Genomic DNA, 25,540 nt, shown 5'->3' on the forward strand with positions numbered 1-25,540 from the left:
ACCAATCATGGTGGTTTTTGGTAATGCATCTACCAATAGCCAAAGAACTGGGTATTGCAGTTTTACTGAAGGAGCCAATCAAAAATTGTGTTGACATCAGTAGGGGAGGGACCAAATCATAACGTGTGCAATGTTGCGTCAGATCCAGAGATGTTACAAGAGCCATCCAAACATTGCGTCTTATCCATAGAACATTTTTACAAGGAACATTTCCACTGAATGTAATTTCTAAAATCAGTCGTACAATGAACATCGTTACAAGGAGTTACACTTCAGTCAAAAATACACAAACCCGTTGCAAGGTTTTGGTTGGCCATCAATATCAACGCTTATGACACCGCGAAACATTTTTGAGTCCATCATTTATGTTTCCTTTAACCCGACTGTAAACAAAATGTATTGACTATGCTAGATTGTCTGATGTACTTAAATGATTGACCAAGAACTTCCAACCAACCTTCAAAAATTGTATTACCTATAATTACCTATAATTACACAGTTATCTAGTCTGGAATGCGTATGAATCGTTGAATGAGCATCATCGCGACCATGGCCAAACACGCACGGCTCTCTGTAGGGGGAGCAGCCTGGGCATCCATGGCTTGTACTAGGTCTCAACTCAGGTTGGACCTTACTTTGGGTTGTGGACAAACTTTCCGGTAGGTTTGTCATTCTTGGTTTGTTCGGTTAGGTTTCAGCCTACGAAGCATAGCTGCATAGCACAGTGTTACACAGTATTTCAAAAGAACAACACACTTAATTGTCTTCTCAACTCACAGCTGGAGAGAGACTGGAGATGGACACTGGACGGGCGTGATGGGAGGAAGAGTCTGGACGCTGACACAAACAGATGATCGACTGTGGTATCACGTCTATAATAATAATAAAGATGCTCATAAAGAGGTCGATAACAGGAAAAGAAAAGCAGACGGTTCTGCACAGCAGCTGAACAAGTCAGAAAAAAGACGGAAAGTAAACATAAAGGAGGAAGAGAATGATATACCGGTGATCGTTAAGAAAGAAGGAGAGGAAGAAATGCTTGTGGATTACTTCCAATTAAATGTAAACCTGGAAGAGTTATATAGAGAATGGGGACTGGCAGACCCCCACTTCAAGCATATATCCAACATTTTCACAGGTAAGTAGCTTATATATTTTCCCATAGGCACAAATGATATGAGGTAGTGTGTGTAGTGAAGTGATGAATTTATTTTCTTTCCCCTAGGTATTCGAATGCTGCGCCAGAACCCAACTGAGTGTTTGTTTTCCTTCATTTGTACCTCCAACAACCACATTTCCCGCATCCAGGGCATGGTGGATAACCTGTGCAGGTCCCTGGGCATGCCACTGTGTGAGCTGGATGGGACCACCTATTACGACTTCCCGTCCCTCTTGGCCCTTGCTGGTACATTTCTAGTTTTTCTAACTGGACAATGTGAATTATGGTTAAAAATAGATCTATTGCCTATTAATGCAGATGAAGAGCTGCACAAAATAGTAGAATTACAATATAAATAATGTTAAACATTTATAAATATTATTTATTTGTAGTTTGTAAAGTAAGGGGAGTTATTACATATATTGCACAACTTTCTTCAAACAGCTTCTCTTCTCTTAAAATGAATATCCAATAAATATATATATATATATATATATATATATATATATATGTGTTTGTGTGTGTATGTATGTATATGTGTGTGTGTGTGTGTGTGTATGTATATATATATATATATATATATATGTGTGTGTAAACACAAATTTAAAGTCGGTCTTCCTTCTTTTGACTGGCAGATGACAGCGTAGAGGCGCTGCTGAGGGATCTAGGCTTTGGATACAGGGCTCGGTTCTTGCAGCAGAGTGCCAAACAAATCCTGGAGGAGCACGGGCCTGACTGGCTCCAGGGTCTGAGGAGGGCTCCATATCTTCAGGCGCGGGACTCTCTGCGGTCTCTCCCTGGTGTGGGCCTCAAGGTACGAGGGAAGGAGCTGGTCTTATTTAGAGTAGACTTTGGTGGAAGAATTCTTCTCCCCAACTGCTCCTAGGACCCCACATTTTCTAGTGTTTCTGAGCTCTAAATTGTCCAACATTTGCATTTATTCCATTACTTTATTGGTCTATTTCTAATTGACCAATTTAATTGTTGTCTTAATTGTAATTAAACAATTTCTGGTCAATCATCAATCGCCTTGTATGTCTCTTTGATGTTCGTAATGTACTTAAAATGTCTCTGAATCTCTCCTTTGTGTCTCCCGTTGTTGAGGTGGCCGACTGTGCCTGTCTCATGTCCCTTGACAAGGCGGACGCTGTTCCCGTGGATACACACGTTTGGCAGATCGCTAAACGGGACTACAAATGTGCCGCCGGCAGTACACAAAAGACCCTTACTGACAAAGTTAACAGAGACATTGGTCAGCATAAATTCACCTATTTCAACAGTTTCAAAAAGTTTCCAGTGAGCAAACAAATGCTATAAATATCAAATGCATTTATTTCATACAGGGGATTTTTTCAGGCAGCTATGGGGTCCTTATGCTGGCTGGGCACAATCGGTAGGTATTTTTTATGGTGGTTTATTTAAATGTATCATATGTCTTTAATTGTAAATGATAACATGGATTGTTTTTTATTAGGTTTTATTCTGCGCTGACCTAAAAAAGTTTCAGAAGCTGAAAGAAATGCCGTCAGTAAAGCTGGAAGATGACAAGAAGGCTAGCCTGCCCCTTAAGAAGGCAAAGTTGAAGATGAAAAACAAGAAACTAGATCAAATTGAAAAACCAATGTCAGTGTGCCACAAGAAAGAAAGCTTGCACCACAAGATTGATTAATTTATTATAACAGAATTTGTTTTTACACACAGATTATTTTTGTATCCATTATTTTACTGCCAAAAAAAATCTGTTGAATTGTCTTTGTTTCGAAAAACCTTTAAACCTATAACACCTATATTAATAAAATAAATATGTATAATTGTATTAGTTTTCCGCATCACTATAGCTTAAACTTTAGCATAAATGTTTTTCATGTTTCCATTAATAGCCACTAGATGGCTACATAGATTTGGAGAATTGCAGTGTCCAAGGTTAATGCATTTAATTGCATCTTTGACATGCGCATGCGCACTCATTATGCCTCTGTCTCTCTGACTTAAAAAGAGATGAGTAAATCTATCACTTCTCATGGGTCCCAGTCGTGTCATTGCACAGAACAGTTTTTTATTTGTGTCTTATATAAGCACAGGACATATCCTGCATCCAAATATGGCAATATATGGTAGATGTAAATGCAGACTTCTGTATGATCTAAAATTCTGCAAGTTTCAGTAGGCAGTGTCAGCTAGTCTTTCTTAGCTTTAGGCTAAAGTTGTGGCAATGGACCATTTTGTCTTTTGTAGTAAGTATGGCCTTTCCTCTCATTGGGAAGAGCGCAAGGATGTCTTTCTCACCCTTCACTGTTTTATAAAAGTGGGTCAAATCAATTGCCTACAATATAGGTTCCACATACCAATGGTAACGGCATTTGTGCCAGTGCCATTGGCATAAACACGTGCAAAATCTTTCCATAAATAGTTATTCAATTGTCTGTGCAGCCATGTGTGTTCATTTGTATGTGAGTCAGCTTTCATGTCCATTTCCGAGTGGAAGATGAGACGCCGGCCCAAGCCTGTGGGCAGAGTCCAGGGAGAAAGCAGCACACAGGCAGACCAAAATAAAGCTGGTAAACAACAGTGTGTTGGTTGGAGGAAGAAAATGTTGCTGGATAACGCAGCATGGTGAAATTCAGAACAAAACACAAAGAACCCCAAAATATAAGAAAAAAATAACCTCATTGTGACCAATTATGTAAGCGATGAGTTTCTGCCCAGGATGGGTCCTCTGGGATGTTTCTATTGAAAGGATATCCCTCTCTATCTCTATCTCTCTTTTTTCTTTTTTTTCTCTCTCTCTCTCTCTCTCTCTCTCTCTCTCTCTCTCTCGCTCTCTCTCTCCCTCTCTCCCTCTCTCTAAAGCAGCAGCCTGATGTTATCTTTTGTAGTTGTATGCCTCCTTTAAATGCACCAGAGGGCACTCCTGACAGAATCACTGCACCTGAAAGAGGCCTACGTCAACAAGCAGATGTGCATGAGTGTTGCTTTAGTTGTCCGTCGTTCTGGGTGGCCCAATCTGAGGGTCAGTTTGGTGGGAGGTTAGCAAAACGGTGGCATTCTCTCTCTCTCTCTCTCTCTCTCTCTCTCTCTCTCTCTCTCTCTCTCTCTCTCTCTCTCTCTCTCTCTCTCTCTTTCTACTCTCTTGCATAAGACTGGTTTGTCTTATGCAAAGGGAATGTGTTCTTCACCTTTAATGGACTCTCACAGGATCCCCCTCCTTTGCTCAGTCAACAGACCAAATATGGTCTTGTTTAATTCCACACCCCTCATCCACCAATCCAAAGTAATGAATTTTATCATTCCTCAACAAGAATAGATTACAAAAACACAATTCTACCCGACGCTGGACCTAGACTGAATTCATAGACAGAGATGGTACATATTACCTTAAACAAGTCACAGTGAAGACCAAAGAAGGGGGGCTGGCAGGGGACTCAGGCACTGAAGGAGACCTTCATAATTTGAACTTTTCCTTTGGGGCCCCAAATTGGGGAGATTATTCTTTATGTCTAGACGAGGAAAGGGGTGTTGATATTGGTTGTCCCATATGGGTGGTGTGTGTGTATGTGTGTGTGCGTGTGAACATGTGGGTGGGGGCATTTCTACGTGCTACAGCTTTACTCAGTCATCTAAGTACATTTGCATACAATGACCTCTCCTACTTAATGAAAGAGGCTTATTTCATACGCGATTGTAATGCCGCCCAGCTAACCAGGGCCTTGCTCCACTAGCGGTGATTATTGTTTCATGTATCCCGCCTGGGCGGAGGTTTCCTTTGCCCCAGTGTTACATTTCAGCTAACTATTCAAGACATTCCTGCCCTGCCATGAGCTGATTGGCATCCACCCCGGTGGATGCCAATGTATAGGTCATTTGCACATTTAACTTATCTTTATTTAGAATGAATTTCATTTCTTTGTAAGACTGTTGTAAATCCATATTCCATTCAATTCCATAGTTTTGCCTTAGCCCCGTTTGCATTGTAAATCAATGTTTGCATCTTTCCGTCTCTCTCTCTCTGTTCTCTTATCCTCCCCTATCCATCTGATCACAGACAGGTGCCCCCATATTACAGGAATCCGGTGTGAGGTAATGGATATGGGTTGTTTTCAAAATAGTTTGATGTTAGACAGAACCACCAATCCGCCAGACTACAAACAAACCTGGATGAATAATACATCCATAGCACACTATACTATAAATAGTGTAGTTGTAATGCATACAAACCCATGTGACCGGGCAGGTGGGCACACAAACACACATGCACCTGCCCCAGGCGGACTGGCTGTGTAGCAGGATGGAGACAGTGGTGCAGATGGAATGATAAATTATCGTGTTCACGTAGTTTACACCTTGCAACGGTTTGCTGCTGAATAAATAGCTGCCATTGATGTGTTTTTATTTTGTATTCGTTATTATCGTTATTATTATCATTTACTTAACAGTATCTCATAGTGACAAAAAAAAATTGTTTGGTACACTATGCTTATCATAATCTTTGTCAAATGTTTGTTATCAGACTTGCCACTGCTACTGTCTAATTCGTTGCGTGTGCCCTGCAGGCTCAGTAGCAATGTAATGGTATTAGGGGAAATCCTATGAGCTTGTTGGGTTATTTCAGGCACTTGATCTTAACGGTATAGTGTACACTAGATCGGCTAGATGAACTGAAAAAGGAGAACGCGGATGATGTTGAAATCCAACCTGTAAAGACAACAAAATGTAAGCCTTTATGCAGCAGTAGATTGACCATGTGCATTTAATAAAAAATCCTCTGAAGAGTGGGATAAACCTATGGCAAATATTATTAAAATAATGAATTCAAGCATATTTTAATAATTTATTTTCCAATGCTAGGTCTACCTTCTAAAAGTGTCACTCAACATCCTTCAGAGCGTGTCCTTGTCATAAGCAGTCACCAGTGATGGGGTGGCACCATCAGTCCAAACCATCACTTTGGCTTTTTGGCTGTATTGTCCCTATCATAGGTCTCTATCTCATAATCGTGTATGAGACATGCCATGTAGCAGGCAATCGTGTTGATCTGCACGTGTGTGTGTGTGTGTGTGTGTGTGTGTGTGTGTGTGTGTGTGTGTGTGTGTGTGTGTGTTTGTTTGTGTTTGAGAGAGAGAGAGAGAGAGAAAGCAAGAAGGGGAGGAGAGAGAGGGAGAGAGAAAGAGAGAGAGCGTGAGAGTGGGAGGGAGAGAGAAAGAGCGATAGAACGGGAGAGAGAGAGACGCACAGAGAGGTTGGGGAAGAGGGAGTGGGAGGGATAGTGAGGTAGATGGCTGAGCAGTGAGGAGAGGCATGCGTCTCCAAATGTGATTCTGTTTTAAGAGAGTTGCCAAGTAACAGGAGGACCTTGCTGGTAGTCGATGTCGTCAGAACCCTGCGAGGTGCATTCAAGGTCCACGGTATTCTGCGATGCCTTCACATCTGAACAAATCCCATTCATCTTCACAGTCGATGAGATATGTCCTAACACCTCTTCCATGACGCAGACGACATCACCTGAGAAAAGATATAACTGGAGGTAAGTCGTTAATAGTTTATCATAATCAATAATAGAGATGGAACTGTGGGGAATACCAGCCCAACGTGCGATGAACAACGTCTCGTTTACCTGCACTGTTCGCTGTGGATTGCATAATATTTAGCTGATAGCTATCTAATTGTTCTGCACAATTGAAATGCACTGTGTGGTTATGTTTTATCCGTTGGCGATTTTCTATTCATTTGTGACATATTTGCGGTTTGGGGCATTCATCTGCATGGAATAGCTTGCTACGGAGGGGTTTTCATATCGGCTGATAACGATCAACCGCCGCTCAGAACTGCGGCATGATAAAGACAAAGCCAAGATGCGGCCACACTGCTGTTAGTGTTTTATGGTCCGGTCACACATAGTGTGATGTTGGACAAATGCATTCTCCAGAGAGAGGCTATGCGCCAGACGGGATGGGTGTTAATACTGGTGTGGGGTTGCGGAGTCTATAAAAGAGCAACAAGTTGTTCCCAGGGTCCATTACCCACTAATGTTGCCCCATTGTCTGTAATCTTAGCACGTGGGTAACGTTTCTGTTTATTGCATTTTTATGAGATTGCCCTGAAGGCCTCTGCCTCAGGGTAGAGGGTGTGTGGGGGGCGTAGACAATTAGTTTTCACCTGTTTCTCATCATCACTTCTCAAACCACAGGCACAGGCACTTTAAATTCCAGGAGATTTAGTAAAAAGGAGGAAATACCAGGGATTATCTCCTGTGCCAGTTAATTAGTTCCACAACTGTCGCATATTTAGGCATTCAATTAAGCTTACGTAAATACAATATATTTGGGTGCTTATTCAGCCATCTGAAAATGCTCTTAGGACCTAAACAGATGGCATTCCTGTGTGGATAGGTTTAAAAAACAAAAACCTGCTTGGATTTTCTATGAAAAGACAGCCAAGATATGGGTTAAACTCTAAGGACCTTTCAGGTTCAAACATTGTGAAACAGCAGAAAGATTAAGTGAGGCCTTCCTTGAGTGTACAGTAGAGTCAACACCTCCGGCGGAACAAACAGTCCTTGGCTAATGGAAAAATGGGAAAACGAAGTTTCACAATACCATTTAACAGCATTTGCAGTGTAGAAATGCACAAATTAGCGCGATTGTCACAACCACAGAGAGTTATCATGTTAGTGGTTCGGTTTTGAATCAAAACATTGTAACACCTGCAGCAAAAAGACCTGTCGTCATCGCCACCAACAGCCTGTTAGCCTCTTAACGCTAGCAAAATATATTGTGAATGTAATTTATTCAGTCTTATATAGTGTAGCCTATACATTTCCACATCTCAGCTGAGAGACCTGAGTTTTATTTTAATTTTCATAGCCTACCGATCAAGGAATGATTTTGTGTGTGTGTGTGTGTGTGTGTGTGTGTGTGTGTGTGTGTGTGTGTGTGTGTGTGTTTTCTGATTTTGGAAGCCAAGATTCCATTGACGATGATTAAAATCCCTCAAGATGACTTAGAAGCAGAACTCTGGCTCTTGATCTTTGAACTGCCTTAACACAGACAATCAGATAAAGATGTTAGTCATAAAGCCTCCACAACGGACATCCAGCCTCCCTTGGAGATCAACAAGGCCTCTGATTGGTCTCTCCTCGGGTCAGCTGACCACGCTGTGTGGTCAGCTATTGCACCAGTCAGAGTTATGACCCCCTGGGGGTCGGACCTTCTGAGAGAAGTGGTCTACAACAGGCGTTGGTTTGACCTGAGGACTAATAAGTCTGGTGTATGAAGACCCCCAGAAGAGAGCTCAATGTGTTAGCCACATTGGAATAACATTTATTGGCATGTATTTACATAAGTATCACCTGATCTAAGCATTGTATGAATTTGTGGTTGTAAGCTAATGTTCCAGTTGTGATTTTAATGAGGGCTCATCATTTGAAATGGGCCAATGAATGCTGCATGGTCGATTTTTAAATGGTGTGGATTGGAATGTTCAACAGTCATACCCGAACGCCCCCCTCCCTTGCCACCCCGCCAGCCCCCCGACTCAACGCCCAGACTGCACAAATACCAACACGACCACAAGCACACACTCGCTCCCAGGCAGACAAGAGTCACACACATCCATCTCTACCACACAGTGTTCCCTCTCTCTTGCAGGGTGCAGTCCAACGGCAGTCTATGCTACAGCAGATTTGGGTGGTTTGTGTGCGAAGGAGAACGCAGTAATAGTTAAACAGCTCTGCTGGACTATGGATTCATGAAGTGGGTTGTGCAGTACTCCTTCGTCATGACGCACACTTCTCTACTTGGCTATTTCAGTCCCCCATCTTTCTCTCTCTCTCTCTCTCTCTCTCTCTCTCTCTCTCTCTCTCTCTCTCTCTCTCTCTCTCTCTCTATAACTATCTATTCTTGTATGCCGCTCTCTTTGCTGTCGCTGCAGCAATCCCATCCCTTGTCTCTCCTTGGAAGAGAGCCCCTTACACCACTTCTTTTGTTCTGCTTTTATTCCCACTGGTTTTACCTTTACTCCCACATTTAAAAGTCATTAGTGTTTTTCCCCTTGGCACCGGTTCTGCATGGCATGCTCTGTGCCTACCCTTGGCCAGTGTCTCGGTTCCCTTAGGAGCGGCTCTGCTGTTCTGTTCTGCCATGACTTCATCTGACATTCAAGATCTCCCTCCATGCACGTCCACTTTGACATTGTGCATGTTATTGCACCGCATGCTAAACAGTCAACAAGAGTGAAATTTACACGGGTACATTTCCAATGTAAACAGGAAATTACAACTCTGTACTCGTGTACTGTATACTCACGGTATACATAATGCTGACAAACACACCATTGCTTGAAACGGTCAGACTATGATCATGTAGTTTGCTCTTTGTCATGGACGGATCTCACAGAGCCCTCTAGCTTCAAACAGGCGTACGTCTGTCCCTGAAAAATATTCCCGTAAATGTATGGAAACTTCAGACTGCCAGACTACCCGGAATCTGGCAGCAAATGGGGGCAAAAAAAGGGAGGGAAAAAAGTGTCTTGCAAAACGTTAACGCTCCCCTGTTACCGTCTGTTGGGTAAGCCCCCTCCAGTGGGGTGAATGATCGGAATATGTGAGTCTGAATAAGCTGGTCATGGTAATACACTAGTTGAGACATGACATCACCAGGGCACTGATTAATGGTTCAGCAGCAGATGCTGCAGTAGTAGTAGTGCGTCATGTGACCATATCTATAGTGGCTAATCTCTAGATGGACGTCTGCTGCACACTGGTGGAGGTTTTCCCCTCAGGCATTTCCTGCTGTGGATAAAGGACTTCTTGTAAGTGAGAAAGTGACGACATCCACCCATCCAACTCACAGACACACACACACACACACACACACACACACACACACACACACACACACACACACACACACACACACACACACACACATACACACGCACACCCCAATTGAAATCTAATACACAAAGGGATGTGTCCGTTTTGCCCCCAAGGGTCGAACATGATAAAAATACACACTGTGTGCACCCATCTGCTCTCTGTAGCCCGCTCTAGAGATGCTCTGACTCCAGTTAGAGCCCAGAGTGACAAAGGGAAACGATGAAGCTTCACTATGGTCTCCTTAGATTACCATTACACTGAAGCTAACCTTTAGTTGTGTATTCATGTTTGTCTCACAACAACATGAGTGTGGTCATTAAAGAGGCTTCTCGACCTTAATCCCAAAATCAGAATGAGTGTGTTTGGTGGGTGTGGGTGTGTGTGTGTGTGTGTGTGTGTGTGTGTGTGTGTGTGTATGTATGTGTGTGTGTGTGGGTGGGTTTACAGAGGGGAGCGATGAGATTAGTGTTGACGGGTATTCAAAACAAGCAGTGAGGTACTCCTTTATTCTCACAAGCGGTTTGTGGCCAAACAGCCGTTGAGTCTCATTAATGTTAAACAAACAGAGATTCTCCACAGACATGTACACGCACAAACACACACACACACACACACACACACACACACACACACACACACACACACACACACACACACAGAAACACATGCTGAGAAGGGATCAGTTTGAGAAACATTCTGTTTGCCAAGAAACGTTTCCCAACAGCCCCATTGTTATGACAGAACACAGATGCACCTGCTAGTTAACATTTGCTGATAAGAGGGGCGGGCTGGGTTTAAGTAGCTCTGGTTTGACTTGGGAGACCACCGTATCAGGGAAGAGATAATAAAAACCACGCTATGAAAGCGTGTTCTTTCCCTCCAGCTCTTTCCTCCTCCTTGCATGACGCGGATTGTGATTATGATGAGTCAGCCTCTCCAGCGACTTGCCACTGCACGCATTCCATCTTCCAGCGTTTCTGCTGCAAACCTTCCAGGGTCTTGTCCATGTTTTTCTTATCGCATTCTCTTCTTCAGTGCTCCAGTGTCAGTCATATTGTCGTACCTTTCTTCGACCCCTCCCTCGCCGCCGGATTCCTTGCCCAATCGCGTATCCCGCTACACTCTTCTCCACTAAATCACTGGGATGTCTCCGCTGATCATATCTCTCTCCTCCATTGGTTGCAGTATCTCTGTACTAATAGGAACAAACCGTCCGTTTGTCTGAAAATAGGTTGCATGTTGAAAGAGCTTTGTTTTAATGAGCCCCAATATAATTAATGTAACAAGATGAAGCACAGTTAAAATATAATTTTAATAAGTGCTGGGCAACCACAAGAAAACATAGGCTGTGTGTTTGATGCTGAACATCTCAATTGAATTGCTAACACATGCGCCGTGACCTTTTCCTTTGTGCTCCCACCCCTTTTGTACACATTGTTCCCGTATGCAAACTCACACGCCCGGTCAGGTTGAACTAGTGGGACACAAACATTAAAACGCATTCGGCTGTAGTCAATAGATGTAGCCGTTTACGTAAAACTGCGTTGCGTCTCAGGTGAGTCGCCAGCGGTAGAATGAACTGTCCCATAGGTTGAGTGTTGACGATATCCTTCTTGGTTCCTCATCCTCCTCATGTTTCAGGCTGAGGTTTCGATACATGGTGTGAGCCATTCGTCCTGGCGCTCAGGGCCGTCTCTCTCCACCTGTTGACTCACAAACAAGGCCTGAGGTGGGGATGGCAAATGTTAAATGGGTCAGTGGATGAGTTGGGGGTCTTATTCACAGGAAGGCCATGCAAGGTGCGTGGGTCATTCCGCCTGCAGTTTTTGTTGCGTGACTCATGGGGGTTGTGTAATACTCAAAGCCTTGTGGCTAATGCTGTGTCTGTGAAAACAGGTTTTCCAAACACTTTAATGTTGCAGCTGTCAGATTCATACAGCTGGAAGATAACTCGGAGGGGAAAACTGGCAGACTGCTTGGAATGAAGTAGCTTAAGATAAAGGAAAACAGAGAGGGAGTGAAACTGATGGTCATCAAAAGTGCACTCTATTACAGACAGAGGTACGGAAGGAACGCAGTACACCATCTGCCATGGCTGATTGAAACCATCTGTAGCCGTGGTCCGTTTAGAGGTCCTGAGTGTTGAGCAGCCGAGAAGGAAGCGCGTACGTGTGTGTGTAACCATACACCCCACCACACCCAGCGTGTCTGGTACTGTGCTGCCGAGGCCTTGAGGAGTATCGGTGACCTGCCCTCTGACTCAGCAGCACTGCAGGTCCGGAATAAGCCCACAGCCTATTCCCGCCCAACCCCATATCAACACCGCCGCTGATTCATGCTATACATAACCGTATGGAGTGATGTAGGATGTAAATACACCCGCAATTGGATGTCACTACAGATAGCAGAAAGGATTGTAAATGGGGGGATTTAAGGGGAACATAACCCAATTCACCTGGACTACTTCATGTACTTTACCCTTTGCTGCTCGTGACTTAACTGTTAATAGAAAATGTTACCCGTTGACTCACGTTATAACCTGTGCTTTATTGTGTTTCTCACCAGGGGTCCAGTGGGAAGATGATGTGTCGGATAGAAGAGCCAGCCAGAGGGACCTTTTAGAGGACCAGACGTCCACACGCAGGCCATGGCTGTTTTTGTTACCTTCACGTCCCTCACCCTCCTCCTCCTCCTCTTCCTACACCCTTTACCTGCCCAAGTCTTCACCGGGTCCTTTGGTCTCCTCGACCCCCCGGCGGGCGACCCCTCGCCGCTTCCCCTGAACCAGACCGTGCGGCTCTCCTTCCCTCCCAGGGGTCGCAGTGATGTGCCTGTCAGACGTCCGATGCGGGAAAAGTCGGCGACCCCTCAAATGCCACACACAGCAGCGATGTCGGAGAGCACCAAGGACTTATCAGAAGGGCAAAGATTGCCAGAGCCCACCATACACCCAGACACTTTTTCCATATCTACCCTATCAAGCATGAACCTCAGCAGCAGGCCGGTCCGTGCTCGGCCAACTGGCTCCAGACCAAGGACCGACACCGCCAGCATGGGCCTCAGCAGAGTTTCCTCGACGAGGGAGGCGTGGACAAAAGGGCCCCGCCCGACTGTGATCTCCACGCCCTTACATGAAGTGATTGACTCTGCAGGGTCGGAGCTGGTCAAGGATGGCAGAGTGGGGAACAGGACCGGAAGAGGCCCACAGGGGAGGAATAATGATGGGCAGGAGGTAGGCTCAGTCAGTTCACCAACAACGCTACTCTTGAGAGGGGTGCCACTAGTTTCTTCGGCGACCGTTGGCAATGAAGTAACCAGGTTCTGGCCGGAGGCGCAGTCTACGGCCGTTGGAGGTTTGTCGCCTGAAAATGCTGGCGTAAAGCCGCTGCCGGACACCAACCAGACTGAGGAACCCCGCCTGTTGCCCCTGACAACCAGGACTAGCATCTCCACCACTCCATCACCGAAGATCCGGGTGACGTTCCCACCCACAATGAAGCCAACCAGTCCTCAGACTGGGACGTTATCAGGTGATTCAAACGTTTATTTTATGGTGAATCAAAGTGCATATCAGCTCTAATAATTAGATATGGGTTTCACTGTAATAAACAATGTCATAACCATGCCATCTCTTCCTTCTCTTATGTGATCTCACAGCATTGAACATTCCAACCCAAAACAGAACTAAAGGGACCACAAAAGATTATGGGACAGTCAGACCAGCAAGAACCCCTCTCTTTAAGCACCCAGTGGCAGTAGGGACTCTGGTTCCTGCCCACAGCCAGACCAATCCAACACCCGAGGCCATCACACAGGAGGAAACGACCATAACTACATCAAAAACGAATGATATTATCCAGGAAGCAACGCAGACATCCTCCAAAACAACTAGTCTGCCTCCAACAAAAGCAACAACAGAATCAACACGCACAGCCCTGACAACAGTCAAGACAGGTAATACCTCATGGATATCTTTCAGCAGTTGTTTAAGCAACGGCTGGTTTCACAATCTTGGCAGATTTTCCCTGTAGATATGTTGGAGTGGACTTATTTTCACAGCTGGATTTTTGAATTTTTGCACCAGTAGAACCTGGAAAGCCTCAAAGGTAGTACAAGGCAGAGACAAGTAGGGGAGGGTCGGATGGAAACTTTGGTGGTAGGTGTGTGGGTGAGACATGAGAGGGGGTTAAACAGTCCAGGGGGAGAGGCGAATGGCTAGAAAGGGATAGAAGAAGTGCTAATGCAGAAAGAGCTTGGCTGCAGTCAATTCAAAGCCAAAAGAGACAAAACCAACGTGACAGCAGAAAAGAGGTATAGAGTGAAAGAAAGTGTGTGTTCGGAAGGAAAGTAAAAAGATGAAACATTTAATAGATGCAGCCAGTTGGCTTTAAACTGTGGAGGAACAAAACTCTTTCAACCCTGTTGGATCAATCCACAGCTCACTCAAGATTTACAGACTGTAGGGCAATTTGGGAGGTTGTCCTGTTAATGACCAACATCAATGACACACATGTGTTTTTTGCGTTACCTCTCTGGTTTATATGTCTGTTTGAGTGTTAGTACATTTAAAGCTGTGTGTGTGTGTGTGTGTGTGTGTGTGTGTGTGTGTGTGTGTGTGTGTGTGTGTGTGTGTGTGTGTGTGTTTGTGTGTGCACGTGATAGTGTGCATATACACATGCCTTTTGCACATGGCCATGTATTCCTTAAAAAGTAAAAGCTCAAGGGTAGGGGTAAGTGTGCACAGCTGTGAAATGTGATCAGGACATCTGGGCCGTTTCTGTGTTTCTGTGTTGCTCTATAAAGTCTGGTGGTGGTGAGGAGTTATGAGACGTGGGAATGTTGTATATCAATGTGTGCATGGGCGTGGGTCATGGCAGCACTCTCTGGGCCTATGTGGGGCTTAACGTTATTGCAGGAACACATTTGTTTGAATTGCGGTGTCGGGAAGGAGTAAAAGTGAACGGAATAACAGCAAAATCGGCTTCCAAATGTATAATTTTGATCAACTATAAACTGCTAATCACACTTAATTAACATAAACAATATACTTTTAAATCAAACATTTTACCCCTATATGGAAAGAACCGGGTCATAGAGATTTAATAAACAGAAATGCTCAAAAGGAGAACTTATTTCCCCATTAAAGGGGTGACACTAGAAAAGGTTTTGGGTGTGGGATCCAACCAGGAAGTCTTGGCCATGCTGGAATGTGGCATATGTCCATGTGACGGCTTAAAAGGCCATTCAACGCACTAAAAGGTTGTAGTAGTAGTAGTAGTAGTAGTAGATTTAAGAGCTTTGGATTGGAGCTGGCAGCATCCATGTTCCCTGTGTTACTCATGCTAATTATTTTGGATTTGTGCCTTGCCCTGATAAATCACCATAGATTATGGTCATCCTCACTGATGATACTTTTGTTTAAGTTTGTTATAGATCTCTTACCTGTTATGTCACATTAGCCGTCGGGCTATGGGGTTAGTGATGAATAGCCTTGTGATTACAGTGTAGTGCCGCTCCATCAACTTTATAGCCAAGGATAAGGTGGAGTGCTTTAGACAATTGCTCTTCTGCTTGCTTTACTCCATGTGGCACGCATCACATTGTTTTATTTCAGTGTGAAATGCCCCATATGGTACTAATGTCTATTTATAGCTATATAGTATGTCACTGTGTTTATATAATAAAGACAGCCTCATTCCTCATCATTTGAGACAATTATTTCACACTATTATAAACGAGAGGTTATGCTGTCTTTTTGGGGAATATGAGGTTGTCAAGAAGACTATGGATGAATTTTATTAAATAAAGATATCTGTTTACCTTTTCCTTAGGTAAAAAAAAATATTAAGAAAATAAAATCATAAAATATACCAATTTGATTATTTTTACAGATATAGAAGGCGATTCGGGTGTCATGCTATATGTTTACATTAACAGCTGTGTGTGTGTTTTTTACTAATTTGTTCTACAATTTGCCACAGTTACCTGCTAACACTTTTTAGTACCTGTTGCCTATTTCCCTCTAGTGGCCCTTTATTTTCATTGCAATCCAAAGATTTCACTTGCATTTCTATTGCAAATGCTTTAATTGCTTGTACTGTATGCTTTATATATAATTGCATTATTATGGCATTATACTTTTAATAACAAACGTAAAATATCTTCTCCTTTTTTCTAGTGACGACTTCCATCACTGCTACCACTTTCGGGACGGTTGGCCGAGGAAGCTTTGACCCCATCCACCGGCCTGGTATCGTTCAGAGGAATCGCTCTATGGCACCTGTGCATCGCCATCAAGCTCCCACTGCTCCACCTGCCAATCCCACCCCATCTCCCAGCATCATTTCCTCCCCTAACAGCACGCGTCTCCACTGGGACGACCTGAAGCGTACGCTGGCCTTCGCCTGGGACCTCCACGTCTACGGCTCCGCCAGCCTCTTCCTCCTTCTTTTAGCTGGAGCCGCCCTGGGCCTCATGCTCTCCCCCGGCACGGACTGCCCTCACCGGGGGGCCCTGGTTCTGGCCAACGCCCTCCTCCTCCTGGTGGGAGGGATCCGGGCGGCTTTCTTTCTCCTCGATCCGTACGGCACGCGTCACTCGCTGCCTCGCGCGGCGGTGATCGCCCTGTACAACCTGCCGCTGCACATGCTGGTGTGGGCGCAGGCCGCGATGGCTCTGCTCGCCCTGAGGGTGGCGGGAGTGAGCGTGTTACCCGCGACCTTGGAGCGCCCTCCTCTGGTGGCCGTGCTGGCTGTGCTGCAGTGCACCCTGCTGCTGGCCGCTGACCTGCTCTCCCCTGCTCTGTCCCCCGTGGTGCCTGTCACCCTGCAGGTCCTCTCCCTTGGCTGGGGCCTCATCGTCTGCCTGGGCTTCCTCTGCTATGTCTTCCCACGTATTCGCTGCCCGGCTCCACCTATTCCGGGAGGTGTGGAGGAAGCCGGGAGGACGGCCTGGACTAGAAGCAGGAGGACAGGGCTGATACTGGGCAGAGTGCTGGCCGTGTGCGCCCTCTTGGGAGCACTGTGCTGTGGTCTACATGTCTATGCCACCGTTTGGCTCTACGGACTCCTGAGGAACTCGAAGCACTTCACTTGGTGCTGGTGGCTCGTGCATTTCTGGGCCCGGCTGCTGGAGCTGGCCTGGGGGTTCTCTCTGCTGCTGCTGGCCTCCTGGGTGTTCTGGAAGCCCGAGGGCGCTCAGGGAAGGGACGAAGGAGGAGCTGGAGATGGAACAGCCGGGGAACAGACATCCCCTTGCCATTCTGCAGCCACCACTAACAAGCACACCTGCTGGTCCAAGATCGTGCAGAGCCTGAAGGGAAAGCCCTATAAGAAATCTGACAGTAATGGGGTTGGGAGAGGAGGAGGAGGTGGTGGAGGGGGAGGGCCTGGGGAATTGCCTAATAATTGGGCTGGACAGGAGCGGCCTGGCGCTGACATCAGCAAGAGTCTGATCCGGAACCAGAACCACGAGCTAGCCAGTGCTCAGCAGCGCTGCGTCAAAGACAGCAACCGCGGGCGCAACCAGCGGGGTGTTCCTGCGGAGCGGGGCGTGTCCGACGGCTCCACGGGATCCCTGCTGAGACTGCAGGCGCTGGGCCGCCCCCCCCAGCGCTCCCTCAGCGGCAGCCTGGACACGGACAAGGACACGGGGGTCTCCCTGTACGAGTTTGACCTGAGGCCGCCCTCCCCCATCGATCTGACCCGCAGCATCGACGCGGCCCTGCACAGGGAGCACCTGCTGGGAGGAGGGAGCCTTTTCCTGCCCTTCGCCACGCCCTCCCCGGCCCCTTCCCCAGGCTCGGGGAACAGCCAGGGCCCCTGGCTCCGCAGGAACAGCGATCCCCAGACGCTGTCCGAGAGCAGCGATGCAGAGTCTTCCATGCCGCTCGGGGGCAGCACCATCAGCAGCGTCCCCAGCAGGCAGGTGACGGCCCCGCCCACCCCGTCCCACCAGGGTCACCGGTGGGGGGCAGGGGGGAGCGTGCCCTCCTCAGTGTCCTGTCCGGTGTCACTGCGTCCCTCCAGGACCTCCACGGGGCACCTGGGGGAGGAGGGCGGCGATGACACGCGGCCCTTCATCACACCAGACTCGGAGGGCGTGCGCGGCGTGCGCGGCCGGCCCGGGAGGCCCGGGGGGCAGGGGGCGTCGCGGAGTTACCTGGAGGTGAGCCGACTGGATGACTCAGCCAGCGTCAGCAGTGAAATTATTGACCTCTAACCTTCAGGCGACCGCACAGGACCGCCATCATGAAGAAGTACTGTCGTTGGTTGAGGACAACACAAATAATTCGACACAGAGGGGGTTTTATTGTTTGTCTGTTCTAAAGAGTAATTATTTTATTTGGGAATCACATCAAATGGACATTGACCCCCAAACAACACTGTCAACGTCTCTTTTTGCCTTTTAGCAAAAGACAGATTCTAATAGTTAATAACGGATGTGTAAAAAAATGCGTGTGAATATTGCGTAGACCGGCAAATAAACCGAACCTTTGTTCTGTTGCTCCTACTCTCTCTATCTCCCTTCCTCTGATCCAACGTTGTCGTTTCAGTCCTATTAGAGCTAGGCCTGACCTGGTGTGTGTGTGTGTGTGTGTGTGTGTGTGTGTGTGTGTGTTTGTGTGTGTCTGTGCATGTGCGTGTGTGTGTGTGTGTGTGTGTGACTGTTTGTGTGTGTGTGCGTGTGTGTGTGCGATCAAACGTGACTTGCCCAAACTAAAATGCACACTGTATGTTCAGACTTTGGACCTTCATGTTTGGACAGCGTGATTTAAATTTAAATGAGGCTGTTTGACGATATGTGAGGAAACTTGCATTAACTTTTATTCTAAACTACACAACCATAACCTGGTCTTAACACTCATTTTCCACAGTCGGTTAATCGTAACATAATGATAGAGATAACTAAATATGCACTGTTGCTGTCTGTCACCCTTATATGCTTCATGTAGTATTGAAGGAAGCATGTTGACATTTCCAACTCTTTGTGAGGTTATTAGCTTAACCTGTTTCTCCTTTAAAATAATAAAGGAATAACAATACTAATTAGAAGGCAGTTAACATTAGGATTTATGCATTTTGCCTTTGGGAAAGCTATTGCAATATATTTAAGCCTATGACAGCATTTTGATTATGTTATACACATTCATTTATTCACTGATTAACAATTGCAAGTTCCGCTTTCCTCTTGAGTTACGTCTAATCGATTGAAACATTCATTCAGTGGTATATCTGATTTGAGTGACTGCAGCTGAATGATGGGCTGTACCACACAAGAGGCTTAGCATGGCGTTCAGAACTCCTGTATTGAAGCTCATTACAGATCTAGTGTTTTATGATGAAAGAAGGAACTAGGACTGATGTAATATATATATATATATACATATATATATATATATATATGTAAATATGTGTTTGTGTACAGAACCCCACCTATACAGAGACAATAAATAGTATTTTTGATGTAGATTGATAAGACTAGAATATAAAGTATAATATTGGTACGTGAAAGACAATCTAATGTGGCCAATGTCGACCGTTCCAAGGAGTCCTATTTTTTCAAAAGACTATATCTACGTCTGAAAATGTGATGGTCTTTCTTTGTTTATTTTTGCTACAATGAACTGTTGAATGGTTAAACACTGAGCGCGTACTGTGTAATGATCTTTTTGGACTGTTGCTTTTGGATCGGTTGGAACATTGACCAACCAGCTGAAACTCTGTTCTACATTTCAACAGATCTCTGAGGAGTGCATACAATGAAGTAATTAATTACGAGAAGGACCAATGCTTGACTCATACAAAGTGATTTGTAGTCATCTTCTGCATATTTTAAATGTTGATGATTGATATCTGTTTGTGTATCTGTTTCTGTATGTTTTAGGTAACACTTTAATAAGGGTAAATCCATTAATTATTAATTTACATTAGTAAATGCAGTAATAAGCATTGTTGTATAGCATTAGCACAGTTAACCAACAACATAAAATAAAACCTTACTAAAATGAACACCATTACCTTAGTCAACAAGAACACTATTATTAAACATGAACACCATTAGTAAATGATTACTAGATTACTTAATTTTGTTAGTTAATGCTTATAACTGCATTAACCATTGTTATACTAATCAATGGTTTATTAATGTACCCATATTGTAAAGTGTTACCATGTTTTCTTAAAATAAAAATACAAATATAGACTTTACAACAACTACAACAACAATTGTTCCTGTGCTCCTGATGAAAGCAATTGCAGAGTGAGTGGGGTTTCTGGTAAGTCGAGGGGGCTTGCTGTCCCTCCTTGTGATGTCACTTCTAAATGTGTTAGTATGTATTACGGCCCTGTGATGTCAACATTCCAGTGTCTCCATTCAATTTTGCTGTATTGGTACATGCTGTGACTTAATGTACTTTATGACCAGGGTAGTACTTAGCATCTGAAACCTTAGGGTCATTTACAGTTGTCTCCACCAACAAAACAGGATGTGCCATAGTAAATACTGTCGACCATTGCCCCTCTCTAGTCAGAAGTGAGCCACCTAGTGTGGAGCTACAAGTCTTGTTTTGTTCATTTTGCACATTGAACTTGTATTTATGTTCTTCAACTTAATGTTTGGATTGAAATAAACATGTGATAAGCAATATTTTTTGTACTCTATTTTGACCAGATAGGGAGATTACCCTATTTTAAAACCTGATAGCCCATGTTATATATTTTTTCTCTCTCTCTTTACTGTAATATAACAACATTTTCGTTATCTTCTCCCTATGAGCTGTGTACATCAGTTCACATTCCCTGAAGCCAGAATTTGAATTCTTTTTAAGCTTGGGATAAAAATCTGTTTTCAGCAAAATACAATATTCGATAGGCTCTTGTGGGGGGACGTACGGCGTTTGGCCTGCAGGTGGGGCTGGGGGGGTCATGTTTGGAGCCGACCAGAGCGGTCTGGTTTATTGGGTCTGATTGCGGGCACCTGCTTGCAATCAGACCTGCCAGGGAGTGTGTATTTATGTGCCTGCTTTTGTATTGCAGTGGAGAAGGGAGGCCAGTGTGAGCAGGAGCTTTTACACGGACAATCGCTGTAGCAACCAAGCCCTATTCCGTGCTTCCACTGTGGCACACTGTAATTATTTTCTATTAAAACAACCAAGCACAACCCTGACTCCGTCCGTTCTGTACAGGGAACTGTTACAGTGGAGCGCAATGTGGGGCTGAGCATAAAGGATGGATCAGTTGCCGTTGGCAAACGTGCTGGGACACCTGGCCCTGATGTCGGAGCGACAGGGCCAGCTGCAGCAGGTCCAGAATGAGTTTGAAGAAATAGCCCAGTCCCTGCCGGCAGATCGGGCTATCCTCCGGGAACTCGTCACCTCTGGGTGGAGGCAGAGACGGGCACAGAGTGGCTGGAGCCGTGCCCCAGATCCACCTCAAGAAAACGGGGGAGTGGGACGACGCAGAGGAATTCCTGGAGACCCTCAAGGACGTGGACGAGGTCTCCAGGTGGCCGCGTCAGGAGTGGGCTAACCATCTCCTGCCTCTGCTGACAGGTGAGGCCCAGCTCGCAGCCCACAGTCTGCCGTCCGTGAGCCAGCAAGACTATGCCGCAGTCGCCAGGGCCATCCGGGACCGGCTTGGCCCTAACCCGTAGGAGCATCGGCACCGCTTCCGAGCGTTGGTGCTCACAGAGGGGGACCGACCCTTCGCCTTCGCCCAGCAGCTGCGGGACCGAGCCAGGAGGTGGCTGGTCCGGGACCAGAACACAATTGGGGGGGGGGGGGGGGGGGGGCACGAAAGGTTTGTCGAGGGGCTCCCGGCCGGAACCGCCGCCTGGGTGCAGTACCACCGCCCCGAGAGCCTCTCGGCCGCCATCAACCTTGCTGAGAGCCACCTGTCCCCCCCTCCGTCGGGCCAGTGACTGCCACCACCAGCCCCGCGCGCCGGCGGCCCAGCCGTCCTGCGGCGAGAGAGGCCGACCCCAGCGCAGAGGGCGATTTGGGGCATCACCATTCCAGAGCGAGCACGCAAATCACCTCCCCCCACCCCGCCGACGGCAGCTCAGACGGCAGGGGAGGGGTGTTGGCGATACAGGCGGCCTGGCCACTTCCGGCGGGAGTGCCCTATGATGGAGTTGGGCCAGGTCGTCCGCGTCTCCGCCGCCCCGTCTCCTCCCCACGGTCCAGGCGAGGCGTACCGTATCCCGGCGGGGTACGTACCAAGTGCTTCTGGATTCGGGCTGGTGCGATCTGAGGCATTGGTAGAGGCAGGGGCGCTGCCAGGAATTTTGGGCCCTATGAAAGATTCTAATTTTGGGCCCCCCCACCCAACATCTATCGACTGTTTTTTCAAAACAAAAAACATTTCAAGACATTTCAAAAAAAAAAAAAAAAGGCAATAATATATTATATTATTAATTGCCATCCGCGGGCCGTGGGCCGTGCTGCATTGGGCTGGGCCCTTAGAATCAGTACCACTTTCCCCGCCAGGCAGCGCCCCTGGGTAGAGGCATCTAGCATTATATGAGGTGTATCCATGGGGATGTTCATGAGTATCCCTTGTTCCCTATCGAATTTCGTTATGAGGGTAAAACGCACAGAGACAAGGCGGCAGTTAGTCCCCTGAATCTAGGGTTAGATTGGGCTGTCCTGTGCTGTCCACAGGCTGTTAGGGGGATACGGGGGTGCGTAAACGACAGACAGGATTCACCCCTCGAGCAGCCTCGGGACGCTACCCTACGCTCAGCCTACGACCAAGTAATAGCTATTGATGGTACCTGGGTACAGCCAGACGCAGTGCTCAATTACCCACACTTTGTGGTGGTTAGGGATAGGCTTTATCGGGTGTGTCGTGACACCCAGAGTGAGGAGGACGTCACCAAATTGCTGGCAGCGGGCAGCGCGCGGTTCAGTCTACTTCAGATGACGAGGAAGTGGAAGAACCAGAGACATCGGAGAAACCGACGCAGTCGTTTGTGGTTCATAATATTGTCTGGAGCGCACACAGCTTTTGGCCGTGATGTATGTATGTATTATATGATATACAGTGGGGCAAAAAAGTATTTAGTCAGCCACCAATTGTGCAAGTTCTCCCACTTAAAAAGACGAGAGAGGCCTGTAATTTTCATCATAGGTAAACCTCAGCTATGAGAGACAAAATGAAAAAAAAAAATCCAGAAAATCACATTGTCTGATTTTTTAAGAATTTATTTGCAAATTATGGTGGAAAATAAGTATTTGGTCACCTACAAACCAGCAAGATTTCTGGCTGTCACAGACCTGTAACTTCTTCTTCTTTAAGAGGCTGTTTACCTGTATTAATGGCACCTGTTTGAACTCCTTATCAGTATAAAAGACACCTGTCCACAACCTCAAACAGTCACACTCCAAACTCCACTATGGCCAAGACCAAAGAGCTGTCAAAGGACACCAGAAACACAATTGTAGACCTGCACCAGGCTGGGAAGTCTGAATCTGCAATAGGTAAGCAGCTTGGTGTGAAGAAATCAACTGTGGGAGCAATTATTAGGAAATGGAATACATACAAGACCACTGATAATCTCTCTCGATCTGGGGCTCCACGCAAGATCTCACCCTGTTGGGTCAAAATGATCACAAGAACGGTGAACAAAAATCCCAGAACCACATGGGGGGACCTAGTGAATGACCTCCAGAGAGCTGGGACCAAAGTAACAAAGGCTACCATCACTAACACACTACGCCGCCAGGGACTCAAATCCTGCAGTGCCAGACGTGTCCCCCTGCTAAAGCCAGTGCATGTCCGGGCCCGTTTGAAGTTTGCTAGAGAGCATTTGGATGATCCAGAACAGGATTGGGAGAATGTCATATGGTCAGATGAAACCAAAATATAACTTTTTGGTAAAAACTCAACTCGTCGTGTTTGGAGGAGAAAGAATGCTGAGTTGCATCCGAAGAACACCATACCTACAGTGAAGCATGGGGGTGGAAACATCATGCTTTGGGGCTGTTTTTCTGCCAAGGGACCAGGACGTCTGATCCGTGTGACGGAAAGAATGAATGGGGCCATGTATCGTGAGATTTTGAGTGAAAATCTCCTACCATCAGCAAGGGCACTGAAGATGAAACGTGGCTGGGTCTTTCAGCATGACAATGACCCCAAACACACCGCCCGGGCAACGAAGGAGTGGCTTCGTAAGAAGCATTTCAAGGTCCTGGAGTGGCCTAGCCAGTCTCCAGATCTCAACCCCATAGAAAATCTTTGGAGGGAGTTGAAAGTCCGTGTTGCCCAGCGAAGGCCCAAAAACATCACTGCTCTAGAGGAGATCTGCATGGAGGAATGGGCCAAAATACCAGCAGCAGTGTGTGAAAACCTTGTAAAGATTTACAGAAAACGTTTGACCTCTGTCATTGCCAACAAAGGGCATGTAACAAAGTATTGAGATTACCTTTTGTTATTGACCAAATACTTATTTTCCACCATAATTTGCAAATAAATTCTTAAAAAATCAGACAATGTGATTTTCTGGATTTTTTTTTTCACTTTGTCTCTCATAGCTGAGGTTTACCTATGATGAAATTGCAGGCCTCTCTCGTCTTTTTAAGTGGGAGAACTTGCACAATTGGTGGCTGACTAAATACTTTTTTGCCCCACTGTAGATATCTATGAATTATATTATTTACATATAGAGCTCCAGGACTGTAACACAAGGGTTGTACACTTCTATGTTATTTGGATATCCTTTCTGCTGTTGGTGTTATGGCGCATAACACGTCAGGCTCTCGTCTCCGGTATTTCCACAATGAGACTCGTAGTGGGGGTTATCTCAGCCATGGTTGAGAAGGGATTGGGGGAAAGGAACTTTGGCTTTGACTCCCTGAAGTACATGAACCATGACATGGAGGAGAAAGGGATTGTTGCCCGCGATTGTCTCCGCTTGAGTGGGGGTATGGTCCTCCGCTCAGGGCCATACCCCCACCCTCCTCCTTAACCCGCCTCTCTCCTCCTCATTTGCATTAAAGCTACAGACAACGAAACGACGCGTTTGGGGTAAGCTCAATGTGCGACTGGCTTGTAGTGGCTGTAATTCTGCACCACGGTGGAACGTCTTCAAATACTGTGTTAGGGGCCCACTAATATCTATATTAAAGCATCCATTAAGTAGCATGCCATTGGACCTTTTTGTTTGAACATTTTATTAAAGAAAATGATGCAGTATGATGTACATAACAAACAGGTACAGCAGAAGGCATTTTCAGTTTTTCCAAATTATTATGACCCCCTTCCCCTTACAGGCTTCCTCAACAAAACATAAACAAAAAGACATAAGAGCAAACAGAAAAGGCCAATACAAAACCGATGCTACACAAATAGTTAAGCAAATAAATGACAAGGACATAAAACAAAAAGCAAAAATAAATAAATAAACATTAAGATATATAAAAAATAAACATATATGTATGTGTATATATATATATATATATATATATATATACACATATATATATATATATATATATATATATATATATA

The 25,540-nt window shown here is 45.7% G+C and overlaps 2 protein-coding genes across 2 annotated transcripts; both read left to right on the forward strand.

Annotated features, from left to right (window-relative positions):
• Positions 1-389: 389 nt before the first annotated feature.
• Positions 390-3,125, forward strand: ogg1 (8-oxoguanine DNA glycosylase). Its single transcript, XM_079742515.1, has 7 exons — positions 390-659; positions 780-1,138; positions 1,226-1,405; positions 1,795-1,973; positions 2,264-2,411; positions 2,503-2,552; positions 2,634-3,125. The coding sequence occupies exons 1-7, from the start codon at positions 532-534 to the stop codon at positions 2,826-2,828; spliced, it is 1,239 nt and encodes a 412-aa protein (XP_079598641.1). The 5' UTR covers positions 390-531; the 3' UTR covers positions 2,829-3,125.
• Positions 3,126-6,507: 3,382 nt separating this feature from the next.
• LOC307079917 (uncharacterized protein) lies at positions 6,508-20,545 on the forward strand. The gene is made up of 4 exons (XM_079742437.1): positions 6,508-6,680; positions 12,597-13,561; positions 13,689-13,985; positions 16,210-20,545. The coding sequence occupies exons 2-4, from the start codon at positions 12,679-12,681 to the stop codon at positions 18,249-18,251; spliced, it is 3,222 nt and encodes a 1,073-aa protein (XP_079598563.1). The 5' UTR covers positions 6,508-6,680; positions 12,597-12,678; the 3' UTR covers positions 18,252-20,545.
• Positions 20,546-25,540: the final 4,995 nt, after the last annotated feature.

Source organism: Pollachius pollachius, assembly GCF_949987615.1.
Source record: "Pollachius pollachius genome assembly, chromosome: 8".
Lineage (NCBI taxonomy): Eukaryota > Metazoa > Chordata > Actinopteri > Gadiformes > Gadidae > Pollachius > Pollachius pollachius.

Coding starts and splice junctions, on each gene's coding strand:
- ogg1 (XM_079742515.1), top strand. CDS start 532: ATGAGCATCATCGCGACCATGGCCAAACACGCACGGCTCTCTGTAGGG. Junction 1,406..1,794: donor GTCCCTCTTGGCCCTTGCTG/GTACATTTCTAG, acceptor TTTGACTGGCAG/ATGACAGCGTAGAGGCGCTG. Junction 1,974..2,263: donor TCCCTGGTGTGGGCCTCAAG/GTACGAGGGAAG, acceptor CCCGTTGTTGAG/GTGGCCGACTGTGCCTGTCT.
- LOC307079917 (XM_079742437.1), top strand. CDS start 12,679: ATGGCTGTTTTTGTTACCTTCACGTCCCTCACCCTCCTCCTCCTCCTC. Junction 13,562..13,688: donor TCAGACTGGGACGTTATCAG/GTGATTCAAACG, acceptor GTGATCTCACAG/CATTGAACATTCCAACCCAA. Junction 13,986..16,209: donor CCTGACAACAGTCAAGACAG/GTAATACCTCAT, acceptor CCTTTTTTCTAG/TGACGACTTCCATCACTGCT.